The sequence below is a fragment of the Globicephala melas genome, chromosome 13 (assembly GCF_963455315.2).
Source record: "Globicephala melas chromosome 13, mGloMel1.2, whole genome shotgun sequence".
Taxonomy (NCBI): Eukaryota; Metazoa; Chordata; class Mammalia; order Artiodactyla; family Delphinidae; genus Globicephala; species Globicephala melas.
In genome coordinates, this window is record NC_083326.1 from 43,285,556 (window position 1) to 43,310,870 (window position 25,315).

Sequence of the window (25,315 nt, forward strand, 5' to 3'; positions counted from 1 at the left end):
AAGGAAGAGTCCAGTGATGCAATGAGTAAGGCCTGGCAGCTGGAGCAGTGCAGGCCTGTGTGCCTGTGGAGCTACAGGCTGAGAGGGTGCATCCTCAGCCCCTCCTGCCAGGCTTGGAGAGGCCAGAGGCCCGGGTGCACAGGGGCAGACAGAAGCTCCCCAGGCCTTGGGGTTTCCTTAGTGGACTGCTGGGAGGGTGTGCCAAGGGTGGAAAATGTCGGCCAAGGGGCACTACCTCCTCAATGAGGACAAGGAGGGCCCTGACCAGGATGCAGTCTATGAGAAGTACCTCCTAATATCATTTTTTTTTAAAAAAATTCTGGTACCGGCATAAAAACAGACACATAGATCAATGGAACAGAATAAACAGCCCAGAAATAAACCTACACATATATGGTCAGTTAATTTATGACAAAGGAGCCAAAGATGGGGAAAGGAGAGTTTCTTCAATAAATGGTGCTAGAAAAACTGGAGAGCCAAATACAAAAAAATGAGACAGGACCACAGTCTTCATACACAAAAACTCAAAATGAGTAAGACTTAAACATAAGACTTGAAACCATAAAGCCCTAAAAGAAAACTTAGGTGGTAAGCTCCTTGAAATAAATCTTAGCCCTGATTTTTTGAATCTAATCCAAAAGCAAAAACAACAAAAGCAAATACAAGCAAGCGGGACTATATAAATTAAAAAGCTTCTGCGTAGCAAAGGAAACTATCAACAAAATGAAAAGGCAGACTACTGAATGGGAGAAAACAGTTGCAAGTCATATACCTGATAAGGGGCTAATATCCAAAACATATAAAGAATTCATACAACTCAATAGCAGAAAAGCAAACAATCCAATTTAAAAATGGACAGAAGATCTGAATAGACATTTCTCCAAAGAAGATGTGCAGATGGTCAGTAGGTACATGAAAAGATGCTCAATATCACTAATCAACAGGGAAATGCAAATCAAAACCACAATGAGATATCACCTCACACCTGTTAGAGTGGCTACCATCAAAAAGACAAGAAATAACAAATGTTGGTGAGGATGTGGAGAAAAGGAACACTTGTGCACTGTTGGTGGGAATGTAAATTGGTACAACCACTATGGAAAACCGTATGGAGCTTCCTCAAAAAAGTAAAAATAGAACTACCATATCCAGCCATTCCACTTATGGGTATTTATCCAAGGAAAATGAAAACACTAATTTGAAAAGATATATGCACCTCTGTGTCCATTGCAGCATTATTTACAATAACCAAGATATGGAATCAACCTAAGTGCCCATCAGTGAACGAATAGCTGAAGAAACTATGGTATATATATGCAATGGAATATTATTCAGCTATAAAAATAGCTGAAATACCCATGATCTCACTCACAAGTGGAATCTAAGAAAAAATAAATAAATAAAAAGCCAAGCTCAAAGATACAGAGAATAGATTGGTGGTTTAAAAGAAGAAGCAGGGGATGGGAAATGGTGGGAGAAATGGGTGAACTGGGTTTTTCCTTTTTTAGTTTAAGTAAACTGAATTTAAAAAATTTTAAGGACTGCAATAAGAAAATTATCAGTACGCAGGCCTCTCACTGTCGTGGCCTCTTTTTTTTGCAGCTCATGGGCCCAGCCGCTCCACGGCATGTGAGATCTTCCCGGACCGGGGCACGAACCCGTGTCCCCTGCATCGGCAGGCAGACTCTCAACCACTGCGCCATCAGGGAAGCCCCCAGATATTTCTTTATTCACTTACTTGTATAACTTCAATATGCACTGTAGGAAATTCCTGTGACATCTAGAGAATCAAACCACAGCATGCAGACAATAATAAGGAGTAGACACAACACATCTGTGAAGTTGCTGCTGTGGACCAGAGCGCCAGACCTCGGGCAGAACTGCAGTGCTAGGTGTGACAGACTACACCAAAATGCTTAGATGGGGAGATAACTTCTGATAGATGTGACTGCAGGCTGTGTATTCCTGATTTGCCAATGGCAGCTGAGGAGGCATCACTTCTTTGAGTGGAGTTTGTGCACACACAATCTATGTTTGTACCCAGGGCCAAGACAGGTTAACAAGGCCAAGAAGGAGGGGAGGACATGGGAGTGGGTAATAGCCAGGGAGGACTTCAGAGCATTAACATGGGGGGAAGGGAGGAAGGCTGAGGATTGAGGGTGCTGCCTGTTGCTTCTGCCTATGTGTCAAGTGGCAGTAGAAATTTTGAAAGCTGTGAGGAAGAGCTAGTGGTACCCCACCCTCCCCACTTCTAGGAAAACCTCTTTCCATTCCGAGGTAATTGAATTGAAGGAGGAGGACAGACCTGAGAATAGGAGGAAAGCAATTGTTCTGGGGCTCCTCCTCCTGTCATTTTTACCACTTGCCTCCTGACTCTTCTCCAAATCAAGCTCATCCACGTCAAGGTGGCAGCAGAATATCCTGTACAAGTGCCAGCTGTCAGGAATCTGCTGAAGCCACGCTGTGCATCCCAAGCTTCCCTGTTATCCAGCCACCACCCGTGACCATTGGGACTGCTTCTGATGGCTGTGGCCTCCACTGCCCCAGAGAGCATATTCTCTAAGCAGCTCCTTTTCTCTTTTCTGGTGAGTAACAAGCAAAGGATTAGGGAGTTCAAGCATGTTACTGTGCATTTCCCTCCTTTAGTCTGGGCTTGAAAGAGAGTAGAGTGGTAGTGGAAGGCTGAGAAGGCAGACTGGGAGAACAAAAACAGATCTGAGAAAAATTCAAGGAAGAGTTGAGAGACTTGTGACCCGGGATGGCAGGTGTTTGGTTTGCTCTTCAAGTTTCCACTGCCAACCTGTTAGTTTTTCAAGGGAATCCCCTGTTCAGTCTTGCTGTGGTGTTTTTCTAAGGAGTGATGGAATGAATTCACTCCTCAGCCATTTGACCCAGGAAGTTCTGAGGTTTGCTTTTGCTACTAGTAAATAAGCTGTACTTATTTAACATACTTAGTTCCACTGAGCTGCTAGAAGAGGAAAAGGATTCTGGGTGGAGAGGTGAAATATCCAGGACTTTCTTAATTTTACCCAGGAAGAGCTAAAAGAAGGGCAGAGCTCTTAGTTCAAGGTGTTTAACTTGAAAAAAAATGATAAAGAAAAATGTGACAGTCTTGAAAAAATACAGAAACTTGGCTTCCACTTAGGTTTTTAATAACTTTGTAACTGTGTACTTCATTCCCTGGTATTAAGAATGAAAACATTGGGACTTCCCTGGTGGCGCAGTGGTTAAGAATCCGCCTGCCAATGCAGGGGACATGGGTTCAAGCCCTGGTCCAGGATGATCCCATGTGCTGCGGAGCAACCAAGCCCGTGCACCACAACTACTGAGCCTCTGCTCTAGAGCCCACAAGCCACAACTACTGAAGCCTGCGTGCCTAGAGCCCGTGCTCTGCAACGAGAGAAGCCCCGCAATGAGAAGCCTGCACACCGCAACAAAGAGTAGCCCCCGCTAGCCACAACTAGAGAAAGCCCGCGTGCAGCAACGAAGACCCAATGCAGCCAAAAATAAATAAATTTATAATAAAAACAAGTAATCATTTTTTTTAAAAAAGGAATAAAAATATTATAAGTCAAGAAATAAGACTCATTTTTTCTTTTCTTTTTTTTTTTTTTTTTTGCGGTACGCGGGCCTCTCACTGTTGTGGCCTCTCCCATTGCGGAGCACAGGCTCAGTGGCCATGGCTCACGGGCCTAGCTGCTCCACGGCATGTGGGATCTTCCTGGACCAGGGCACGAACCCGCGTCCCCTGCATTGGCAGGCAGACTCTCAACCACTGCGCCACCAGGGAAGCCCAAGACTCATTTTTTAAAAAGTGGTTATTTAAAGTGGAATACAAATGCAACTTTTTAAATTCCAGTTTTTAGTATTATCTGCCTGAGTTATTGTAAAATTACAGACTGTTTAAATAGGCTGACACCATATAGCCAATAAACTTGGATTGAGTTAGAAAAGAAATATACATCCATAATATGGCTGATGGTTTTCTTTCCTTTTCCCAAATAGTGGGTCCCATAACTCTAGAAATATGTCCTCAGAGAGAAATTGGTTATAAAATTGACCTATCTGTTGTAGCTCTATTTTTTTTATTGCATCTTAATTAGTATCTGTATTGGTCAAGACGAGTTTTTTTCTTAATCTTTTCTTTTTTTAATTTATTTATTTTATTTATTTATTTTTGGCTGCATTGGGTCTTCGTTGCTGCACGCGGGCTTTCCCTAGTTGTGGCGAGTGGGGGCTAGTCTTTGCTGCGGTGCGCGAGCTTCTCATTGCGGTGGCTTCTCTTGTTGCGGACACAGGCTCTAGGCACGTGGGCTTCAGTAGTTGTGGCACACGGGCTCAGTAGTTGTGGCTCTGGGGTTCTAGAGCACAGGCTCAGTAGTTGTGGCACACAAGCTTAGTTGCTCCGCAGCATGTGGGATCTTCCTGGACCAGAGCTCGAACCCGTGTCCCCTGCATTGGCAGGCGTATTCTTGACCACTGCGCCACCAAGGAAGCCCTGTCCTAGCTCTGTTTTATATTTAAATAATAATGAAACTGTCGTTTGGAAAAACAGTAGAAGCAGCAAATAAACAGAAAATGCCAAGAAACATAAGTAAAATAGGTTTTGAACTTACATTCACTTTTAAACTGATAGCTTTTCTCTTATTTTTCAGATAGTCTCTGTCTTCTTTCCTTGAGTTAGGTATATAGCTTTTTAAAGCAATATTTGTGTCTTGAATTTAATTAAAAATCTTTACCCTGGGGCTTCCCTGGTGGCACAGTAGTTGAGAGTCCGCCTGCCGATGCATGGGACACGGGTTCGTGCCCTGGTCCAGGAAGATCCCGCATACCACGGAGCGGCTGGGCCCGTGAGCCATGGCCGCTGAGCCTGCGCGTCCGGAGCCTGTGCTCCGCAGCGGGAGAGGTCACAACAGTGAGAGGCCCGCGTACAGCAAAAAAAAAAAAATCTTTACCCTGTTGAAGTCTACTCTCTAAATTTTGAAATGTATTTCTTTTTAGACTAATTTTGTGAATGATATCATTTAGACTTTGAAGTTTATGCAAAGACAGTCTAAGGAGTAATTTGAGATCAGCGAATATTTATGGACGTTGGTCTTCAGGCGGTTAAAAATATCCTCGAATATTTTCTCGATTTAACTACAGGTCAAATTGCTTGGGGCTGTGAAAATGATGATTTGTGTACAAATATGTGATTATTGTATTCCAGAGTTAAGTACTTTCTTCATGCTAAGAAATCAGAATGACATTTACAAATGGTCTTAGAGATGATAAACTCTATATAGAGTCAATGGTTTGTAACACATTTTCTTGAAAGGATGCAATAGAATTCTGGTTCTAAGAACTCTATTCATTTTAATTTTTTCACTGATACTAAATGACTGTTGTGTCCCTAAAGCCACTTTCTTTGCTGTTTCATTTTAAAATGAATATAAAAAATATTGAGGGATTGGAAGATTAATTTGTTTCTGAATTGACAATACTTTTATCAATAAGACAAAACTGTAATGCAAAAGTTTGTGATCAAATGTAATTCCTGATTTTTTTCCTTCTTTTGAGTTTTTAATATTATTTTGCAGTGCCTGTCAGAATATTTCTCTTCAAGTTCCTTCTCATCTTCAGGCTGAAGCACTTGTAGGCAAAGGTGAGAAACCATGTTACGAATTTCATAGTTTTAACTACTACATTTAGCTTCCAGCTGCTCTTGTAAAGTTTGGGATAAAAGCCATATGGTAGCTACTTGCATTAAAATTCGACATGAAATGAAAGATAAACTACTTGTTTTTTGGTAGTGGTTAGAAACAAAGTACCAAGTTAGCTGTACACTTTTCTTGCCAGAAAAATTAGCAAGCATCAGAGGACTAAATTATCTTAGTTTAGTACAAACAAAGAGAGGCACCAAAACCAGAAACATGTTTTAGTTTCCTATGACTGATCTGCTTCCAACATTCTTTAATTGATTACATATAAAACAGATGTGTCAAAATTGAAATGTCCCAAAATAAAATTTATGCTTCAGTTTGATTACAATGACCAAGTAACCATCAAGAATTTATGTGATCTATTTCATAGAATAGCTTCAGAAAGTCAAATAAAAATTTAAGTAGTCTTACTATCACAGCCATACCTGAGGCATGGGTTGGTTGTTCTGAGTCCAGGGGTAACATTCCTTTCATCAGTGTTTTTCATTAGCCTTAAGTTTACATCAAGAAAAACACACCTTGTATACAGAAGTGGTATACTTCTATATACTTTGCCCAGTGCTTTGAGGTTTTGAATTAATCTCTTATATCTTTTTTCTTTTTTTTTTTTTTAATTATTATTTTTGGCTGTGTTGGGTCTTCGTTTCTGTGCGAGGGCTTTCTCCAGTTGTGGCGAGCGGGGGCCACTCTTCATCGTGGTGTGGCGGCCTCTCACTGTCGTGGCCTCTCGTTGCGGAGCACAGGCTCCAGACGCGCAGACTCAGTAGTTGTGGCTCACGGGTCCAGTTGACATGTCAACTGGGCATGTGGGATCTTCCCAGACCAGGGCTCGAACCCGTGTCCCCTGCATTGGCAGACAGACTCTCAACCACTACGCCACCAGGGAAGCCCCTCCTTATATCTTTTAAAAGCACTTAAATGGTACACAGTCTATACTCTAAAGACACATAGTAAATATGGTAAATATATTAAATATGAATCAGTAAAGGAAATATTTTGATACAACCACTAAGCATCATTAAGCTTGGGGTTTATTAAGCCTCCAAAAGCTTTTATGGAATTAATACTTGCAGTATTACTGAGAAATATTACTTAAGTATAGACCAGTTTTCTTATTTTTTGCAAGATAGTTTTAACTATCACAGATTATCGCAAACAAGTTCAAAATCTGACATCATACAGTTTACTACACATAATAGAAAACAACACATTTGTACATATACACGAGTTAAAGTGGAAACAATAAATCCAGTGACATTAAAAATATTTAAATGATGAAAGCAGTGGAAACGGTGACTCCATCAGTTTAATTACTTAATCTTTATGGCCTCTAAGTTTTAGAATAGTAATTATTCCACACATTCCAAGCGTAACCTCCCCCTTTTTGCTTCTCATGCACTAACTGGAGGTTGTCATTCCTGTAAAACTTGTTCTATTCTTGTTTTACTTTACAAATTACAGTGACATTTCTTCCCTGCGGTGAATCTGAAGGAGCGTCTCCGGTCGGCGAGCCTAATTCAGTCAAGTGGTCCTGACTTCAGCATTCTAGAAGACGGCTCCACTTACACAGCACATAACCTCATTTTGTCTTCTGAAAAGAAGAGTTTTTCCATTTTGCTTTCAGACACTCAGAGACAGGAACAGAAGGAGATAGAAATTGTACTGGAAGCAGGAGGAAGGAAGGTATATTAGGCAAGACTTAAGCACAATAATCTGCTCACAAGAGCCCTTCATCTCATCTGTTTCCTTCTGTGCTAAAATTACTGCTCTTGAATGCTCACTTGTTTGTCTATTCCACTTATAATTAACATACATAAAGACTAGACGGTTTTAAGGAATAATAGGGCTATTTACAACTGGTGTAAAAATGAACAACGCAGTAGCCAGGGAGCAAAGTCAGAATATCAGATGTTTTCAGGTGTGGCAATAAGAGCGACCTACCTGCAGAACAAGGCAAGGTGGGTCAGTGAAGATTGATTCTGGCTGGAGATGTGGTGCTCCACCCTGCGTGGCTTTCTCCCAAGTAACTATGGATTTGAGTCTCTCTTTAAAGAGGAGATGAGACCATCTACAGTTTATTCCCATCTTAATAGAACATTCCATGAGGTCCCTCTCTTCAGAGAATGCAGTAGGGCCAGTCCACCGGATTGGTTTGAATGTTCTGACTCTAAGCTCGTCTTCTTGCAGTGAGTGGTGGTAACCAGAGAGTGGGAAGGGAGAAGGTTACTGGAATTCACATAAATCTCACTTTAAGCAAACTCTGCACAGTGAATCTGGTCTTATGAGATGATTTATTAATAAGGGATTCGATTTATAAGAGAGTTTCCCAGCTAAATTTGTTTTGATTACAAGAAGTCTTCATCAAATTTAGAATATGCTTACATATTACATGTATTTTACATTTGTTATACATTTAGAATAAGGCTTACAAAATATTATTTTATGTCCAAATTGTAAAGAGTCTCCATATCACATAAAATAAAATATGCTGGAACACACGCTGACCTGTGTGTCTTCTTTTTTTTTTTTTTTGTGGTACGCGGGCCTCTCACTGTTGTGGCCTCTCCCGTTGCGGAGCACAGGCTCCGGACGCGCAGGCTCAGCGGCCATGGCTCAAGGGCCCAGCCGCTCCGCGGCATGTGGGATCTTCCCGGGGGCACGAACCTGTGTCCCCTGCATTGGCAGGTGGACTCTCAACCACTGCGCCACCAGGGAAGCCCCCCTGTATGTCTTTATATAGGTATACAAGTGCTTTGCACAGTAGCTAGTATTTTAACAAATTTTCATCATCCCACTTCATGTGGAATAAAATCAATTCTTTAATATTTGTAAGTGGGTTATCTCTTTTTAGGCGGGTCAACATTTCTCAAGATAGCATCTTTCACCAAAACCCTATAAAGTTCTGGTTGGTTAAGTGACAAGTGATTAAATCAGGAAATAGGTGAAACTGGTTCTTACTCCGTGTGTGTGTGTGTGCATGTGTGTGTGTGTGTGTGTGTGTGTGTCTTATTGATAAAAAACAGAACTTATGAAAAACAGAAATTGTTTGGGCATTATCCATGATATTGTTATATACAATCGTTACGTATTTTCTTCACGTTACTATGTATGTGAAAATCATAGTATCTAGAATGATAAGCAATGCTATATTTCTTCACTTGAAACATTTTGACCTTTTTATCAAAAAGCCAAATAAATAATTGATAAATATGTATATTTACATACACGCGCATGTAAATATATAAGTTCTCTGCTGCTTTTATAGCTTCTTCATAGGAAGAAAAGCTCTAACACTAGCAGGCATTCTTGTGGAGAAATAGAAAGCTGCCTGCTCTGTACGTTGTGATGTACACTTCATTTCTTATTCTGCTGATAACATACTGCTTATGGATTTTTGAGGTCTTTAGCTGCTTCTCACTGGTCAATCTGCTGTCTCTTTTGGCTTCTTATTAAGATCATTGCAAGAGGGAAGGGAAAGAGAATAGTTTATAATTTAAATAAGCTACTGGGAATTCCCTGGCGGTCCAGTGGTTAGGACACTGCACTTTCGCTGCTGAGGGGATATATATGGTCAGGGAACTAAGATCCCAAGAGCTATACGGTGTGGCCTAAAATAAAATAAAATAAAACAAAATTAAAAAGTTACTTCACAATTTTTTGACGTCTTTTAAAGGACAAAGGAATAAAATAGTTTGGAATTTTTGCGCAAAGTTGGCCTTTTGAGTAATTTTCCTTCAGAATTACTTGTGTTTCTCTAGTTTCCATTAACATGCTTAAGATTGAATTGACATTAAGAAACACCAACTGCAAATCAACAAAATTCATAAAGTATAACAACCAGATGTAAACATGGTGCAAGTTGTAAAATCTCTTGAGACAATGTGGAATAGAAGCCTTCTCTGTCAACGTAGAGGTTAAAATCAAAATAGTATGTCTTTGCTTTTCTATCAGATCAGTTTCATTTACTGTTTTTTACTGGAAAGCTTATTTCTCTGGAAATTAGTGGGTCTTCAGTATCTGCCACTTTTGCTTTTAGTCTTGGACAAGTCACAACTTCAAGAATCTGTTTTCTTTGTGTTATGGGCTGCGAATTGTTGTCTTATCTACCTCAGAGCTGTTGTGATCATTAAATGCCATAATGCTGGCAAAATCACCATATAAACAGTAAAGCTCTCTAAAAATATTCCAATGGCAGAGATCAAATAATGCACATATTCCAGAATTTTGTCCTCAAGACTGGGGCTTTTGATGGGATTTTCCAATTCTTTGCTTTTATCTAACCTATTTGAATGTTAAGTGTTAATAAATTATTGTTGTTCGAAATAATTAGATTTCCTTGATTATTGGGAACAGGGTCTAATTCAATACATATCATTACTGTGCTCCCATTTGCTCTATTGCCACATGTTGTATTGTTTAATTTTGGCGGGTAAAGATTTTTCTGGATGAGTCACACCATTATTGCAGTTGAAGGAATTTGTTTTAAACTATTCAATGCATCTAGTCTTTTAGGGATTTATATAAGGCCCTTTTGCAAGTTTTTTAAAGAAGAGTTGTATAAGAAGTGAATTTTCTTCAGTAATTCCAAGTTATTTTATGAAAGAAAGCAGCTGCAAACACTCTTCCTCTTTGAATTTTGAGGAGAGTCTGTACCTTTTATAAGTTTATAGGGAAAAATCAGTTCAATCTGGTCCCTTCTTACCTATCCAGCCAGAGCCTTACTATCTTGTAACATATGATTTCTTTTCCAGACACACAAGTCTGTCCATTGTCTTTAAATTCATGTTGCTAGTTACCTTCTGTACACACTCAGCTTTGGTGTCACTGCTCTCTCCCTTCCTCTGCCCAGTCTACACTCAATACCCCTCTCTACAAGGGTAAATTCAAGCCCCAACTTCTGTTGACAACTGTTTACACATTCCCAAAGATGAGAGCAATTACAGAGATAAAGGCAAATTATAGGGCAAAAGGGCTAAAAGAGATGAGGTTCTTCAAGCTACAGAAGAATTCAAGGGGGAAATATCACAATAGTAGACACAAGAAATTTAAATAATACTCTTCTAACTTAGCTAAAAATATGAGTAATTCTACTAAAGTATAGTATTCTATTTATAGGTATTGTAACAATATTTAAATATATTATTATTGCTTTTCATATAGAATAATGGGAACTAGACTGCAAAACCATTAGTTGTACTGAGCTTTCTGAAACTGCTGCTTTAGTGACTAATTATGAAAATATTTATAATTAGTTCCTTTATCATATGAATATTAGTGGATTCTCCTAGGGATCCAGGCTGTGGTTTAAAGTTCAGCTGCATTTCTAGTTTAAATCATCTTTACAATAATTATTTGAATTTTTATTTTTTTTGGAGATGCTCAGCACATTAATAGTAAAAAATCAAACTAGTACCTGAAATAGTACCAGAAACAAAATCACTACATCTGAAAATCAGTGGAATGTGGAATAATGATATTTATTTGTAGTTGAGCATCAGGACCTATTTTAAACTACAAGTGATTATACAGCGAGAAGTAGATGATCATTTCCATTGAAGAGAAAAACTAGCAAAAATTAGTGTAAATTACAGCAGGATGGACTTAGGTTAGATAGGGAGATGTTTTAATACCAACGTGATGAAGTAGAAGAATTCATTACAAGTGGTCCCATAGAATGTTTACAACAGTTTTTACAGAGGGCAAACTTAAGGGGTGGTTTATTTTCCTAAGAAAAAAAAGATGGATGGAATTGAATGCAACAAGCTATTTATTGGTGAATTACCCAATGTAAGGCCCTGTGTTAGGTGCTTCAGTCACACAGCTATCCGAAGTCTCAGGCTTCACCCCTGAGGACAATTGGAAACTAATAGGGACATAAAACAATGACATAGTTTTCTCTAGCCAAAACTCTCAAAATGACAGCAGTTAAAGAAAGAAAAAATTACATCAAATATGAGGGGAGAGGGAGAGATTGATAGGAAGGCTGAATAGTGTGGTGGTAGTGGTGATGGTGGTGGTGGTGAAGTAGTGACAATACACTCCTGTATCCCTGAGTGCAGAATTTATTAAGATACAGGGATCAGACTGACAGAAATCAAAGTATAAGTTTTATTACTGAAAAAGCCCAGCTGGAGGTTGTTTGGGGAAAAGTGAAAAAGGGAACAGAGAGAACATGAATGGTTATTTCAAAACCTTCTGTCCTAGAGGTTGGAGTGGAAATTTCTTCCCCTCCAGGTTAGCATGTGAAGATGAAATGTTTCCTTTCCACACAACAGTGAGGATTTTGTGTTACTCTGGTAGATGATAGGAAGATCACTGAAAAGTCTGATTAGCTAATATCATGATTAAAATTGTGCTTTGTGGAAATGAATCTGACTCCTGAGGGCTACATAGTTTAGAGAAGGTCAGTTAGGACAACTGTAGGAAAGTTGGTAGGACACGTGTGTAGGATACAATATGAAAGTTGATAGGATACATTTGGAGTCACATGAGGATAATGGCATTGAGAATAGAAAAGAGAAGTGAACGACAGAGACACAGAAATGCTGTAATCTCTAGAACCTGGCAACTGACTAATATAAGGCTAAAGAGGGGGAGGAGTTAGATACCTGAGACTTTAATCCTGGTTCATTTTAGAAAATGGTTAAGGTAGGGAAATCAGGAAGGCTAGTTGTGGTGAAGAACTGAGTTAACACAGACTTCACTTTGCGCAGGTTTAGTTGTTCCTGTCAGTGAAGAAAATCTGTTTAACTCAACCATTTACCAGAAAACTTCAGAAATATTTTGATGGTATTTAAAGAAAAAGGGCATTAAATCCTCACATTCGGGACCAAGATATATCATTTTGAGATAGAGTTTGGAATATATATATATATATATATATATATATATATATATATATGATTTTATTAGCATTTTTACTACACAAGAAATACATGTTACTGATAGAAAAATGAGAAAATACAGGTAGAGAAAAGAACACAATCAAGTCACCCAGAAATAGTTGATATTTATATGTGTATATAAATCTAAAAATAACTAGAATCATATTTTGTATAAACTTTAGAAAAAAATACTTGTTATTAGCATGACTAGGGGAAGTCTACATGCATTCTAACAAGCAGAACTGCATGCAGTTAATTCAGGGAACAGAGTAGCCTCCTTCAGCTGGAGTGCATGGTACTTGGTGAGAGAATAATGAGAAAGGATTGAAGCCATAGGGCAGGCATAGTCTGTGCTGCTGTGTTGTCTCTCTGTTGCATAAGTTCTTAGTTACATAGGACTTTGCCAATGATTTTTTAAAAATTACATATTTCCCCAACCGCTAGGTTTAATTTTGTGCCTAATTTGTTATTCAAGAATTAGCTGATGGTGTTTGTCTACCTTTCAGATCTACGCCTATGCAACTACTGTGGACGGTTATGCACCTGAGTACACACACCCCTTACTATTCAAAGTTGAAGATGATAACGGTAATGCCTCATATTTTGAAGACAAAGTGACTGTCTTTAGTGTGCCTGAGAATTGCCAAACCGGTAAGTTCACATCTTAGGAAAAACATGAGAATTTTGCTTCAGTTGAATTCTTCATTAATGTTTTAGGCACAGTTACGCAAAACATTTTTAAATGCTTGACTTTCATGGATATTCTACATAAAACTTTGTAGCCTTATGAGATCATAGGCTCTTCAAAGGCAAACCTTTTTGTGCTCATTTTCTAGGCACATGTAGAAAGCAGCTAAGTGATACACAAAGTTACTAGCTTTGTTAGATTAATCCACAATGACAGACAAAGGCTGTTTATATTTTCTATTTTGATCATGTACATATGTGTCCCAGATGTATTTATAAAGCAATAGAGCATTTGAATCTTTATAAAGTCGCAATACATTTTCAAGGACCCAGAAATAGATTATGGTATGGAAATGCTGATCTGGCTTATAACAACGTATGCATTTCTTTTTTTTTTTTTTTTTTTTTTTTTTGCGGTACGCGGGCCTCTTACTGCTGTGGCCTCTCCCGCTGCGGAGCACAGGCTCCGGACGTGCAGGCTCAGCGGCCATGGCTCACGGGCCCAGCCGCTCCGCGTCATGTAGGATCTTCCTGGACCGGGGAACGAACCCGCGTCCCCTGCATCAGCAGGCGGACTCTCGACCACTGCGCCACCAGGGAAGCCCTGCATTTCTTTACTTAGCTTATTTCCCAAACAAACTGAAAAAATTTTAAACTGGTTTGATGCTCTCACCAGCCAAGATTGTGGCCTCATCAAACCAAAGGGCATAGCAAGTCTAGTTCATTCTCAAAAATCGCAAGATATGTTCTTAGTTTCTATGTGCATATTCAATATTATTTTGTGTGCATATTCAATATTATTTTCCCACAGTAAATGGTTTGCTAAAGTAACATTGCCAATAATCTGATTTCTGAGCCATAAAGCTTGTCCAAATGATATTCAGACCGTTGCATAATGTTTGTCTTATATGTATTAACAATTCAACACATTTATTAAAATATAAAAGCATAAAACCTTTGTTATCATATGCAAAGCTGTGCTTTTCCTTTAACACTATCAAGTGGGGTATTAAAGAAACAAGATATACAGAGAAGGTCCCATCAAAAAATGGCCCATGAACTGGATTGAGAGGAAGAATTTGAGAACCTCTGTTACCATCGGTGGGGTGGATGTTCTCACATATGCAGAACACAAATTATGTTATCCACAGTAGCCACCTAATTGAAGTTTCCAGGTTAGGGGAACTTGGAGTTGTGGGAGAGCATTTAGATACTTCTCCACTTATCTGTAAAATCAGTCAACTTGTGGGTTTTTTGGGAGAATATGCCACAGCAATGCCTTGATTTTATTTTTGTTTGTAATTCAATTATATTGCTATTTTAAGTTGTTGACAGTATTGGATTTATTTAACAGGAACTTCAGTGGGAAAAGTGACTGCCATAGACCTCGATGAACCTGATACTCTACATACTTGTCTGAAATATAAAATCTTACAGCAAATTCCAGACAATTCAAAGCATTTCTCCGTACATCCAGACATCATCACCACAACTACATGTTTACTAGATAGAGAAGTAATGAATTGCTTAATTAATTTCTCAGTCACTAAACTATGTGTAAACTGATCATGAACTCCCAAAGAAGTTAGAGTACGTATTTTCTTAGAAGTGATATGCATAAATTTTGCGTTCCTTATAAAATTTTTAGAAACTGTCCTTTAATTATAATATTGCTTATTTTTCCCTTCTCTTTTTAAATTTCTTTTAAAAATATTTTTGGACTTTTTCCTAGATTTCTTTCTTTCTTTTTTTGTTATTTTGATAGATTTTAGTCTCTAGCCATTTATTGTTTTAGGATTCTTTCTAGTTACTCAGTTCATGAACTAACAAATCTGTATATAATATACTTTGAAAAGGTGCTGCTAGATAATATGATTATATCTTTTGACTCAGATACTCAGAGTAACTGCTCCATTATAGCCAAATCTCATGTCCTAGTAGTCTTATCACCGAACCAAGCTCAGGCCCGCTCGCCCGCTGGCAGTAAAGCCAATCTACTGACACCAGGTTGTAGTGAAGGAAAGTATAGCTTTATTGAAAAGGTGCCAATACAAGGAGAACAGGTGGCTTGTGCTCAAAACCTCCAAACTCCCCTAAGGATTTTAGCAAACCATTTGTAAAGGCAAGGTGAGGGAGGGGCATCCCAGAGTATGTGATCAGCTCCTGCACAATTCTCTGATTGGTTGATGGTGAGGTAACAGGGTGGTGTCATAGGGGTTAACATTATCAGTCCTTAGGCCTGTGGGCTATGAGCTCATGGTCATCAAGTAGTTAACATCTTCCATTTGGTGGGGGCTTTTCACATCTTTAAAACAACTCAGGAAGTGTGCATCAGGTACTATTATCTAGGTACTACAGAAAGGAGCTAAAGCAGAGTATATGGGGGAGAAGTCTGCCCTGGGAAGGCCCCGTAGGGTCCTGCTTGGTTACAGTCTATCTAATTATTTTATATACTTAGCTTAGAGGGACTTTTGCTAATTTAGTTATCACTGTTATCGCATTTGATAATAATAAAATAATGAGAAATAGTCCATTTGAATTTATTTAAACACTTATTCTGTATTTCTATTAGTATTTAAACTTGTAATAAAAAAAAAATGAAAGCAGGACCTTTCCAAAGGAAAGTGAGAAGAAAAATTTGTTGAATCTTAAAAATCAACAATTTTGCATTTGATAGTGTTTGTCACTATAGGAAGCTAATTATTCGTCGTTAATACATTAGCAACAACTTTTGGTAACATTTTATACATAAAAATGATTTTCCTTTTCGTGCTAAAACTTGGAATCATAGTTATGTCTTCTATATATATGTATATATAGAGAGAGAGAGACTCATTTTGGTATGTTTATCGAACAGTCATTGAACTATGAAGTACATCGCCAAATGGTTTTGCAAATTGGTGTACTTAACGAAGCACAATTCCCTAAAGCAGCAAACTCACAAACTCCTACTATGTGCATTACAACTGTCACTGTTAAAGTTAAAGACCATGATGAGGGCCCCGAATGCCAACCACCAGTAAAAGTTAATAAGAGTAAAGATGGCCTCCCGTGGGCACAACACTCCTTGGATACGAAGCAGTGGATCCGGACAGCAGCACTGCTGAGGGCTTAAGGTAATGTATTTTCAAAATTTCCTTCTTTTTAATTGTGATGATAATTGATTTCAAATTTGGGAACATTCTATGTATTATTAGGATGACAGATTTTGAGATTATGTCCACTCTTTGGTTTGAGCATTTACATTTGATTTCTAAAAACTATGTATAAGAAGGCAAGCCATAAAAAGAAATGAAATTGAGCTATTTGTAATGAGGTGGATAGACCTAGAGTCTGTCATACAGAATGAAGTAAGTCAGAAAGAGAAAGACAAATACCATATGCTAACACATATATATGGAATTTAAGAAAAATGTCATGAAGAACCTAGGGGTAAGACAGGAATAAAGACACAGACCTACTAGAGAATGGACTTGAGGATACGGGGAGGGGAAGGGTGAGCTGTGACAAAGCGAGAGAGAGGCATGGACATATATACACTACCAAACGTAAGGTAGATAGCTAGTGGGAAGCAGCCGCATAGCACAGGGATATCAGCTCGGTGCTTTGTGACCGCCTGGAGAGGTGGGATAGGGAGGGTGGGAGGGAGGAAGATGCAAGAGGGAAGAGATATGGGAACATACGTATATGTATAACTGATTCACTTTGTTATAAAGCAGAAACTAACACACCATTGTAAAGCAATTATACCCCAATAAAGATGTAAAAAAGAAAAAAACAGAGATGAAGATAACTGGTTTGAAATTAATGAATACACTGGTGACTTGAAAACTGTAAAAGTTCTAGATAGAAAATCAACATTTGTAAAAGACAACCAATACAATGTTTCCGTGATTGCAATGGATGCAGGTGAGTGCAATTTTCTAGAAATAAAATATAAATATAGGACATATTTTAGGAAATCTTGGGGCTAAATTTAAATTTGTTTGTTTCCAGATCAAAATTTAATGCAAAAAATGTTTGCATTATGATTGATTAATTGCTTGGAAAACACCCAGTTTAGGTCCCAGTGCATCACTAATGCAAAACTAGGAGGTGGTGAATGGGCCAAGTCCCAGTTTCGAGGTCCATATTATTTGACTTCTTCCATGGACATAGTGGCATCATCAAGGATCCCTATTTTTCTCAGGAGTACGGATTTAGATTATTCTGATTTGAACTTGCTGGAGGGATTCAGCCCACCTTCAACAGTTGGATTCAGATAGATTTGTTCTGAGTCTCTCTTACTGGGGAATAAAACATTTATCCTATTTCCTAAATAAATGGTCAAACAGTGATTTTTAACGTCTTTTGCTGAGGTTTGCAATCATTCTCCAAGATTAATTCTAGAACCTGTTTTGTGAAGAAATGTCCTTCAAATGTCCTAATGTAGAGATCTCAAAACTCTTTTGAATATATCCTCCAAGCAGTAAATCATTTTTGAATATGAACCTTTGCAGTGTAAGCCCTGTCAGTTGGCTTCTCTTTTTGTAATGCAAGTGCCTGACTTAAGCTTTGATTGATATCTCAAATAAACACATTGCTAACCACAGAACTAGATCAAGAGCCAGGCTGACCCCTACCCCATCTCCCCAGGCTCCTTTGTTTTAGAGATCTTGGTTGATTTCAGTAACTCACCATTTGGGCTGCTGGTTTTATCTCTCCCTGTGCTTTAAACTCCTGCTCTTGTGTTTTAAATTAAGAGTGAGCCTGTGAAACACAAGGCCCCAGCTCCCAGGTGTCACTCCCTTGCCCCACCCCCTCCATTCCCCACAAATTTACAATTGCTCTGTGGCCCCAAGTGTGCCATGTAATTTCCAGGACTTGTAAGTAATAAACTTTTTTTTTTTTTCAATGTTTCCTGATCATTATTACTTAGGGCATCTTGCAATCATAAGAGGAACCATAAGGGCCAGTTCAGCCACAACCTTGGTTATTGATAGGCTGAGACCAGTCCATAACCACTCCCATATATTTACTAGCGTGTTTATTTATACACATATACTACTATGCTAATGTATATATCATAAAAATAGATATTAAAAGAAGATGATAAAAAATATAAATAGAAGTTACAATATGGCGTTCCACCACACCAATTACACACTCACTCATTTGGGGTAAATTTCCATTGATGATAAAGGTGAATGAACTTGGGCTTTTATGACAGAGCCTATGTTTTTGACTATCTGCTTAATCCAAGATGGTTTCCATTATTTTTATGGTTAGCATATTTTTATACCCTAGATGTTCAAAACAAACAAGTTGGCACGGCAATGTTGTGGTCTTTTTCTATAGAATCACTGAATTTCTTTAGAAGGGATGGGCGAGTGTATGAACAAACACATATCAAATCTCATGGAAATAAACAAAAGTTGAAAGTAAGTCATGAAATGTTTCATGTCTATTCATTTTGCCCCTTGATATTTTGATAATAAGATAAAGACAGATGTTTTCTCATATATTATACCCATACTTTTTTCTATAGCTTTACACTAAAAGCCACATCTATGAAAAAAATAGATTCTCTGATGAGAGACAAAGGTTAAGCTAATGAAGATACCGCTGCTTATGATTTATAGAGGAAGGGCAAGCCAGTTCATCTACATGTGTCCCATTCAGGTTTTTTCCTTACTTCCTCTCTCAGCCTTGGTCTATTCCTGTTACCCTGGGATGGAAATGGTCTGCTGCACATCATAATTAGTGAGATGACCAAGCAGTTTGAAAGAACTATGCCCGTAAGCCAAAAATTTTTAGGTTTCAAAACCTGAAAGAAAACCTCAATTTGAATATTATTACTTAATCATGTGCATATGATCTTCCTTTCCTCTTGATAACTCTTACACAATCTTTTAATGTAATTCTTCCAGTATAAGTAGGGAAAAAAATCTACTAAAGAATGGGGAAAACATTAACTGAGAAATATAGTTAACATTGCCACTCCTTTATAATCCTGGTGATTTGCTGCTTCTGTATAAGCAAAAGTGAAATCTGAATGGTTCAGGAACACAATTATGATGTCAAACAAGGATTTATATCTACTCACTTATTCCACAAATGTTGATTGTCTTTTAAGTTCCAAGTACTAGGCCATGAAAATTAGGATTCATAAGACAAGGTCAAATTTTCACACAATATCAGTTGAGGGATTATTATGTTCTCATAACAGATTCCCTGGTATGAAAATTTTCCCCATCAAAGAATGTATGCATATCATGAGAAGTGGAAATCAGTTAAAGAGTTGCCCACCCAGATTAAAGGATAAAGGAAGGAAACTTCACGGAAATGCAGAAGCTTGGTGATAGAAAATGAAGTACTTTTTGGAGAGAAGGAAAATATGGAAAACAGAGATATAAGAAATTAACTTGGTCTTTTGGTGACAAAAGAATGTCTTTAAATACAGTGATCATAGCACAAAGAAATGAAATGTCAAATCTAAACTTTGTGAGTCTATGTGCCAGGCCCATGGATAACCTGGATGTGCTCAAGAAGTAAAGATAAGGGTGCTATAAATGTTAATGGAAGACCGTATGGTGTCATAAAGGATTTTGTTTATTTGAACTTTAATCCATTTAATATATGCTTCCAAGGGCCAAATATATAAGTAAGTACTTATATTTCCAAATGAATGTTTAGTCTTGATACTCATAAATATTTTATGATGATGATCTAGGTATTCCAGCTTTCTTAGAATCCAGTTTATTTCCTTGTATTTTTTGTGTCAATTTTTTTGTCAGTAAGTCTGGTTTCCCTGCTTTCACTCTAGAAAGCACCGTTTTATACACCTTCCTCCTAGAATTAGACTGCCCCTCCTGTTTGAATTTCAGGTCCCTTTGCTTCTTCAAATGAATGGCAGTGACATCTTCTGTGGTAGCTCTCACTAGTCTTTGTTCAGTCTTCACGCGGGCATTCTCTAGTTGGCAGTGAGTGGGAGCTACTCTTTGCTGTGGTGCACGAGCTTCTCATCGCGGTGGCTTCTTTTGTTGCGGAGCACGGACTCTAGGTGTGCAGGCTTCAGTAGTTGCGGCATGCAGGCTCAGTACTTGTGGCGCACGGGCTTAGCTGCTCCGCCGCATATGGGATCCTCCCAGACCAGGGCTCGAATCCATGTCCCCTGCACTGGCAGGCGGACTCTTAACCACTGCACCACCAGGGAAGTCCCTGTTCAGTTCTTCTGTGAACACCTTTTACGCCCTCCTTCCCTGGGAATAATATCGTAATTATCACAGGTGATGTGTCTTCTCTATAAAAGGGTGCTCTCATTGTTTCTCGTGTACATTCTTTTCCTCTAGCTAGACTCTGAACTCATTTTCATACAAGAACCCTTATCATTGCTAAATATCTTTTCTACCAAGCATCTGGCAGAGATCTTGACATGTTTGCTTCATGTACGTACTGATATTTGTCATTCCTCTGTTGTTTGAGAGCCCTGTGAATCTCCAGGTCCAGGTTGTGAATTTCACTACCAAGAGCTTTGCAAGTTCAGGTGCATAACAGGCACCTGGAACAATTAGTTTTCATGTATTATAGAAACTTGAGTTCAAAAGTTTACAAATGCTTTGTTATATTCGGCTGTAAGAAGAATTTTCTTAAAATAAATATTTCAGGGTTGTCATGTGGAAGAGGTAAACATTTTGTGTATAGTCCAAAATAACCCATGAAAAAATTGGAAATGATTAGGAGGTGTATTATAGCTTGATAAGAAAGAACCTGAAAACTTTCTAGTGGTTAATTAAAGAGTTCTGTACATGGAGTGCGCTGATTCATAACAGTGAACTTCCAGTTCCTGGAAACTTAAATAATGGGGAACTCTTGCATTTCAGAGTCCCTATTGTTGACAAGTAAGTTTAGATTTTAGTTAACCCAAGATGTACTTTCTAGCTCCAAGATTATGACATTCCTTACTCACCGATACTTGGCATTTGCTTATGTGCTTAATTTAAAATAAGGTTTAGAAGTAGACAAACATACACACTCAATTACCTTTTCACAATCTTCAACTATTATCAGTAACTACTTATTTTTTGCTGTATTTCCCAGAAGTAAGGAAAAAATTTGCAATCAGTCTTTCATAGTTTTAGAAGGCATCTAGGACTTTGTTTTCAGCTGCGGCTTTGACTACTATCCATTTTAACAATTTCAAGTTTTCCCCTTTTTAACAACATGCTTAAAACAGACTGTGATGGAAAATAATCATTTATGTGATGAATGTTGGTTGAATTTTTTTTTTTTTTTTTTTTTTTTTTTGCTGCACTGCGGCATGCAGAATCTTAGTTCCCCAACCAGGGATCAAACCCGCGTCCCCTGCATTGGAAGCACGGACTCTTATTAACCTCTGGACCTCCAGGGAAGTCCCCCTTATTTCTTTATTAGATTTTTTTTAAGTGTGATTTCTATTGTTCCTTAAAGAGAAATAGTTCTCTGCTTAAATTTTAAAAAGTAAAATCAGAGTACACATGTTGACTCACAGGTAGTATCTGTAACTATTTTTTTTAAATTAAAAAAATAAGTTTCTTTTTTCCCATTATTCACTTCTTTGTTAGGGTTTGAAGTTGTTACTTGTATTCAAATTTATTTACAAATTTATGGCAGTCCCAAATGTTTATATGCTATTGCAGATTTTTTTTTAATAAAAGTTGTATCTCTATTTTTTAATAAATTTATTTATTTTTGGCTGCGTTAGGTCTTCGTTGCTGTGTGAGGGCTTTCTCTAGTTGCGGCAAGTGGGGGCTACCATTGCGGTGGCTTCTCTAGCTGCAGAGCACGGGCTCCAGGCATGCGAGCTTCAGTAGTTGTGACACGTGGGCTCAGTAGTTGTGGCACCCAGGCTTAGTCGTTCCACGGCATGTAAGATCTTCCTGGACCAGGGCTTGAACCCGTGTCCCTTGAATTGGCAGGCGGATTCTTAATCACTGCACCACCAGGGAAGCCCACTGTATCTCTCTTTAATTTCTAGATATTGTAAAACTTGTTCAGATAAAATAGGTATATACTGCAGTTACCTTATGTAAGTGATTAATTTAAAAGTCACTTTGAATAATTTAATTTTTTAGTTATTCAACAGAAAAAGTTTCACTGAAATACACTATCCAATATGGCTTAATTGTTATTTCAACCTAAAAAGAAAAAACAGATTACATTTACACATGATTTATGGTAGTCTTTATGATAAATTCAATATTTATGCACCAAAATTTAGACTAGCATTCAAAGCAAAAAAAATGAGAAATTTCATCAGTTATTTTTTGTTTATTTCAATTTTGAAAGCTTACCATTTATAGCAGTTTGTAATTTTATTACAAATGATAAAATTTGAATATGTTCTTTAAACTTCATTATCTCTTGAACACCAGTAATGGGCGTTATGTTAATTAAAAATATTTATTTAGACTTATGTGCGAAACATTAGGCCAATAATAGTGGAGAGCTGGAGATGAGTAACAGTTCTTATTCTCTCTTTTTAAATAAATTTATTTCATTTATTTATTTTTGGCTGTGTTGGCTCTTTGCTGCTGCGCACGGGCTTTCTCCAGTTGTGGCGAGCGGGGGCTACTCTTCGTTGCCGTGCGTGGGCTTCTCATTGCGGTGGCTTCTCTTGTTGCAGACCATGGGCTCTAGGCGCGTGGGCTTCAGTAGTCATGGCTCATGGACTCAGTAGTTGTGGCTCGTGAGCTCTAGAGCTCAGGCTCAGTAGTTGTGGCGCATGGGCTTAGTTGCTCTGCGACTTGTGAGATCTTCCCAGACCAGGGCTCGAATCTGTGTCCCCTGAATTGGCAGCCGGATTCTTAACCACTGTGCCACCAGGGAAGCCCAACAGTTCTTATTCTTAAAAGCAAATTGATTAAATGGCGGGGGGGTGCAACTTTTTTACAGTTTATTCAATTAATTTTTTTACAAAGTCTAAAAATAGTAAGTGCATTATATTCAATGTGTTAGTATTAAGTTTTAAGTTAGCCAAGAAATACTGTGCCCAGATCACTAGGCACTCAAGATGAATACAACTTAGCCCTTAGGATGAACATGTTCACAGTTCAGTGCGTGAGCCAAAGATGAACCAAGGGTTCTGAGAAATGAAGGAGAATGTGGCTACCATTGTCTGTAGAAGTCGCAGCAGGTTTCATGCGGAGGTGATATTTGAATGGATTCTTAAAGGATAATAAGGTTTTGTCAGGCAGAGAAAAGAAACGTATTCCCAGCAGTGGCAATAGAATGTGTCAAAGCTGCACACAGGAAGGAGCACACCTACTGAGTTTGATGATCAGTTTTACAAAGTTTGAACAAAGAGTAGATGAAGAAAAAGCTCAGGAGAGGAAGTCAAGAAAGTGACTATGACCAAATGTAAAGTGTTTGTATTTGAAGCATGAATGTATGTTCTTCCTAAAGAAAGATGTTCTTCCTAAAGAAATCAATTTTCTTCTTAACTGGTTATTCCTTAGTGACATTACTTATAATCTCATACCTTTTAGTTTTAAAAAGCACCTCAAGATACCATCTGATACAGCTACCAATCTCCAAGGAAGAGTAATGTCCCTATTTTGTACTGGTAGCAATGTTATTTGTGGTTCGGAAAGTGTATGAAATTCCAGTTCAGACAACTAGTAGAAAGCAGATGTCAACTGTACATCATAGAGGTTGTTGAAAATAAACTTTAAGTGAAGAAATATCCTATTTTTTGTTTTTCTTATATAACAGATCTTGCACTGGAACATTAGTAGTTCTTTTGGAAGATGATAATTGATCACTCACCACAAATTGGAAAAGAAGTGACAATTTGTCAGCATGATAAGGATTTTGCTGTTCTCAAACCTGTAGATCAAGATGGACCTGATACTGGGCCACCTTTTCAATTCATTCTCGATAATTCTGCCAGCAAACTTTGGACAATAGAGACATTAACAGATGGTATGTAGTTATGTTAAACCTTCTAATCAATAGGAACTTAAGATGGTGGTCTAGATTTTCACCTTAGTTCATTATAATAAATAAATATTAATTTTAGTAAATTATTTTATTGATCCCAGAAAAAGGATAATACCTTGTTTTTTAAAGCAATGAATAATATACTTACGTTTAGACTCTTGTTCTGGATACAAATCCATTTTAATATAATATTTGAATAATATATTAAATATAGAATAGTATAGGTAAGCATAGAGCAATGTCAGTTAATTTTCCTGGCTTTTCAAGAAATCAAAATCTGTCTTTTTTTCACATACGTAAAACTGCCATTCTTCGTGAACTGCAAAATCTTGATTATAACTATTATTCTGTGCCTCTCCAAATAAAAGATAGACATGGCATTTCTGCAGAACACATGTTATCAGTGAGAGTATGTGACTGTACAATTCCATCGGAATGTAGAGATGCAAGGCAATCAAATGAAAAACTTGGAAGATGGGCTATTCTTGCCATGGTGTTGGGTTCTGCATTGTTGTCATGTAAGTATAATTATCTAGAATGTGTTAGCTGAAATGTTATCTAATATTTTTAAAAACATATGGCAGTTCTTTACATCAATGACATTTATAGCCTTTGATAAATGTGTCCTTTTAAAAATCTTGCGTGGGGCTTCCCTGGTGGCGCAGTGGTTGAGAGTCTTCCTGCCGATGCAGGGGACGCGTGTTCGTGCCCCGGTCTGAGAGGATCCCACGTGCCGCGGAGCGGCTAGGCTAGGCCCGTGAGCCATGGCCACTGAGCCTGCGCGTCCGGAGCCTGTGCTCCGCAACGGGAGAGGCCACAACAGTGAGAGGCCCGCGTACTGCAAAAAAAAAAAAAAAAAAAAAAAAAATTCTTGTGTGAACTCTATGGCTTGGGGTACTGACTCATAGAAGAATAAACCTATCGGTAAGAGCAGATGAAATTTAAAGTAATTTTCAGAACTATAGCCTTAGTTCTTCCAAGAATTAGCTGTGAGACACTGGGTAAATCATTTCCTCTTCTTTAAGTGCTTTTTTCCATGTGTGAAGTGAAATTAATTAATAAAATTAATGTTAAGATTCTCTC

General features: G+C 38.1%; 1 protein-coding gene across 1 annotated transcript in view; it reads left to right on the forward strand.

Annotated features, from left to right (window-relative positions):
* The first annotated feature begins 214 nt into the window (after positions 1-214).
* The window catches only part of DSC1 (desmocollin 1), a 30,271-nt gene continuing 5,170 nt past the window's right edge, over positions 215-25,315 (forward strand). The window contains 11 exon segments of the mRNA XM_060310119.1: positions 215-285; positions 5,580-5,642; positions 7,181-7,385; positions 13,093-13,237; positions 14,628-14,830; positions 16,131-16,317; positions 16,320-16,394; positions 17,045-17,186; positions 24,005-24,047; positions 24,049-24,214; positions 24,601-24,750. Coding sequence (XP_060166102.1) covers positions 215-285; positions 5,580-5,642; positions 7,181-7,385; positions 13,093-13,237; positions 14,628-14,830; positions 16,131-16,317; positions 16,320-16,394; positions 17,045-17,186; positions 24,005-24,047; positions 24,049-24,214; positions 24,601-24,750 — 1,450 coding nt within the window.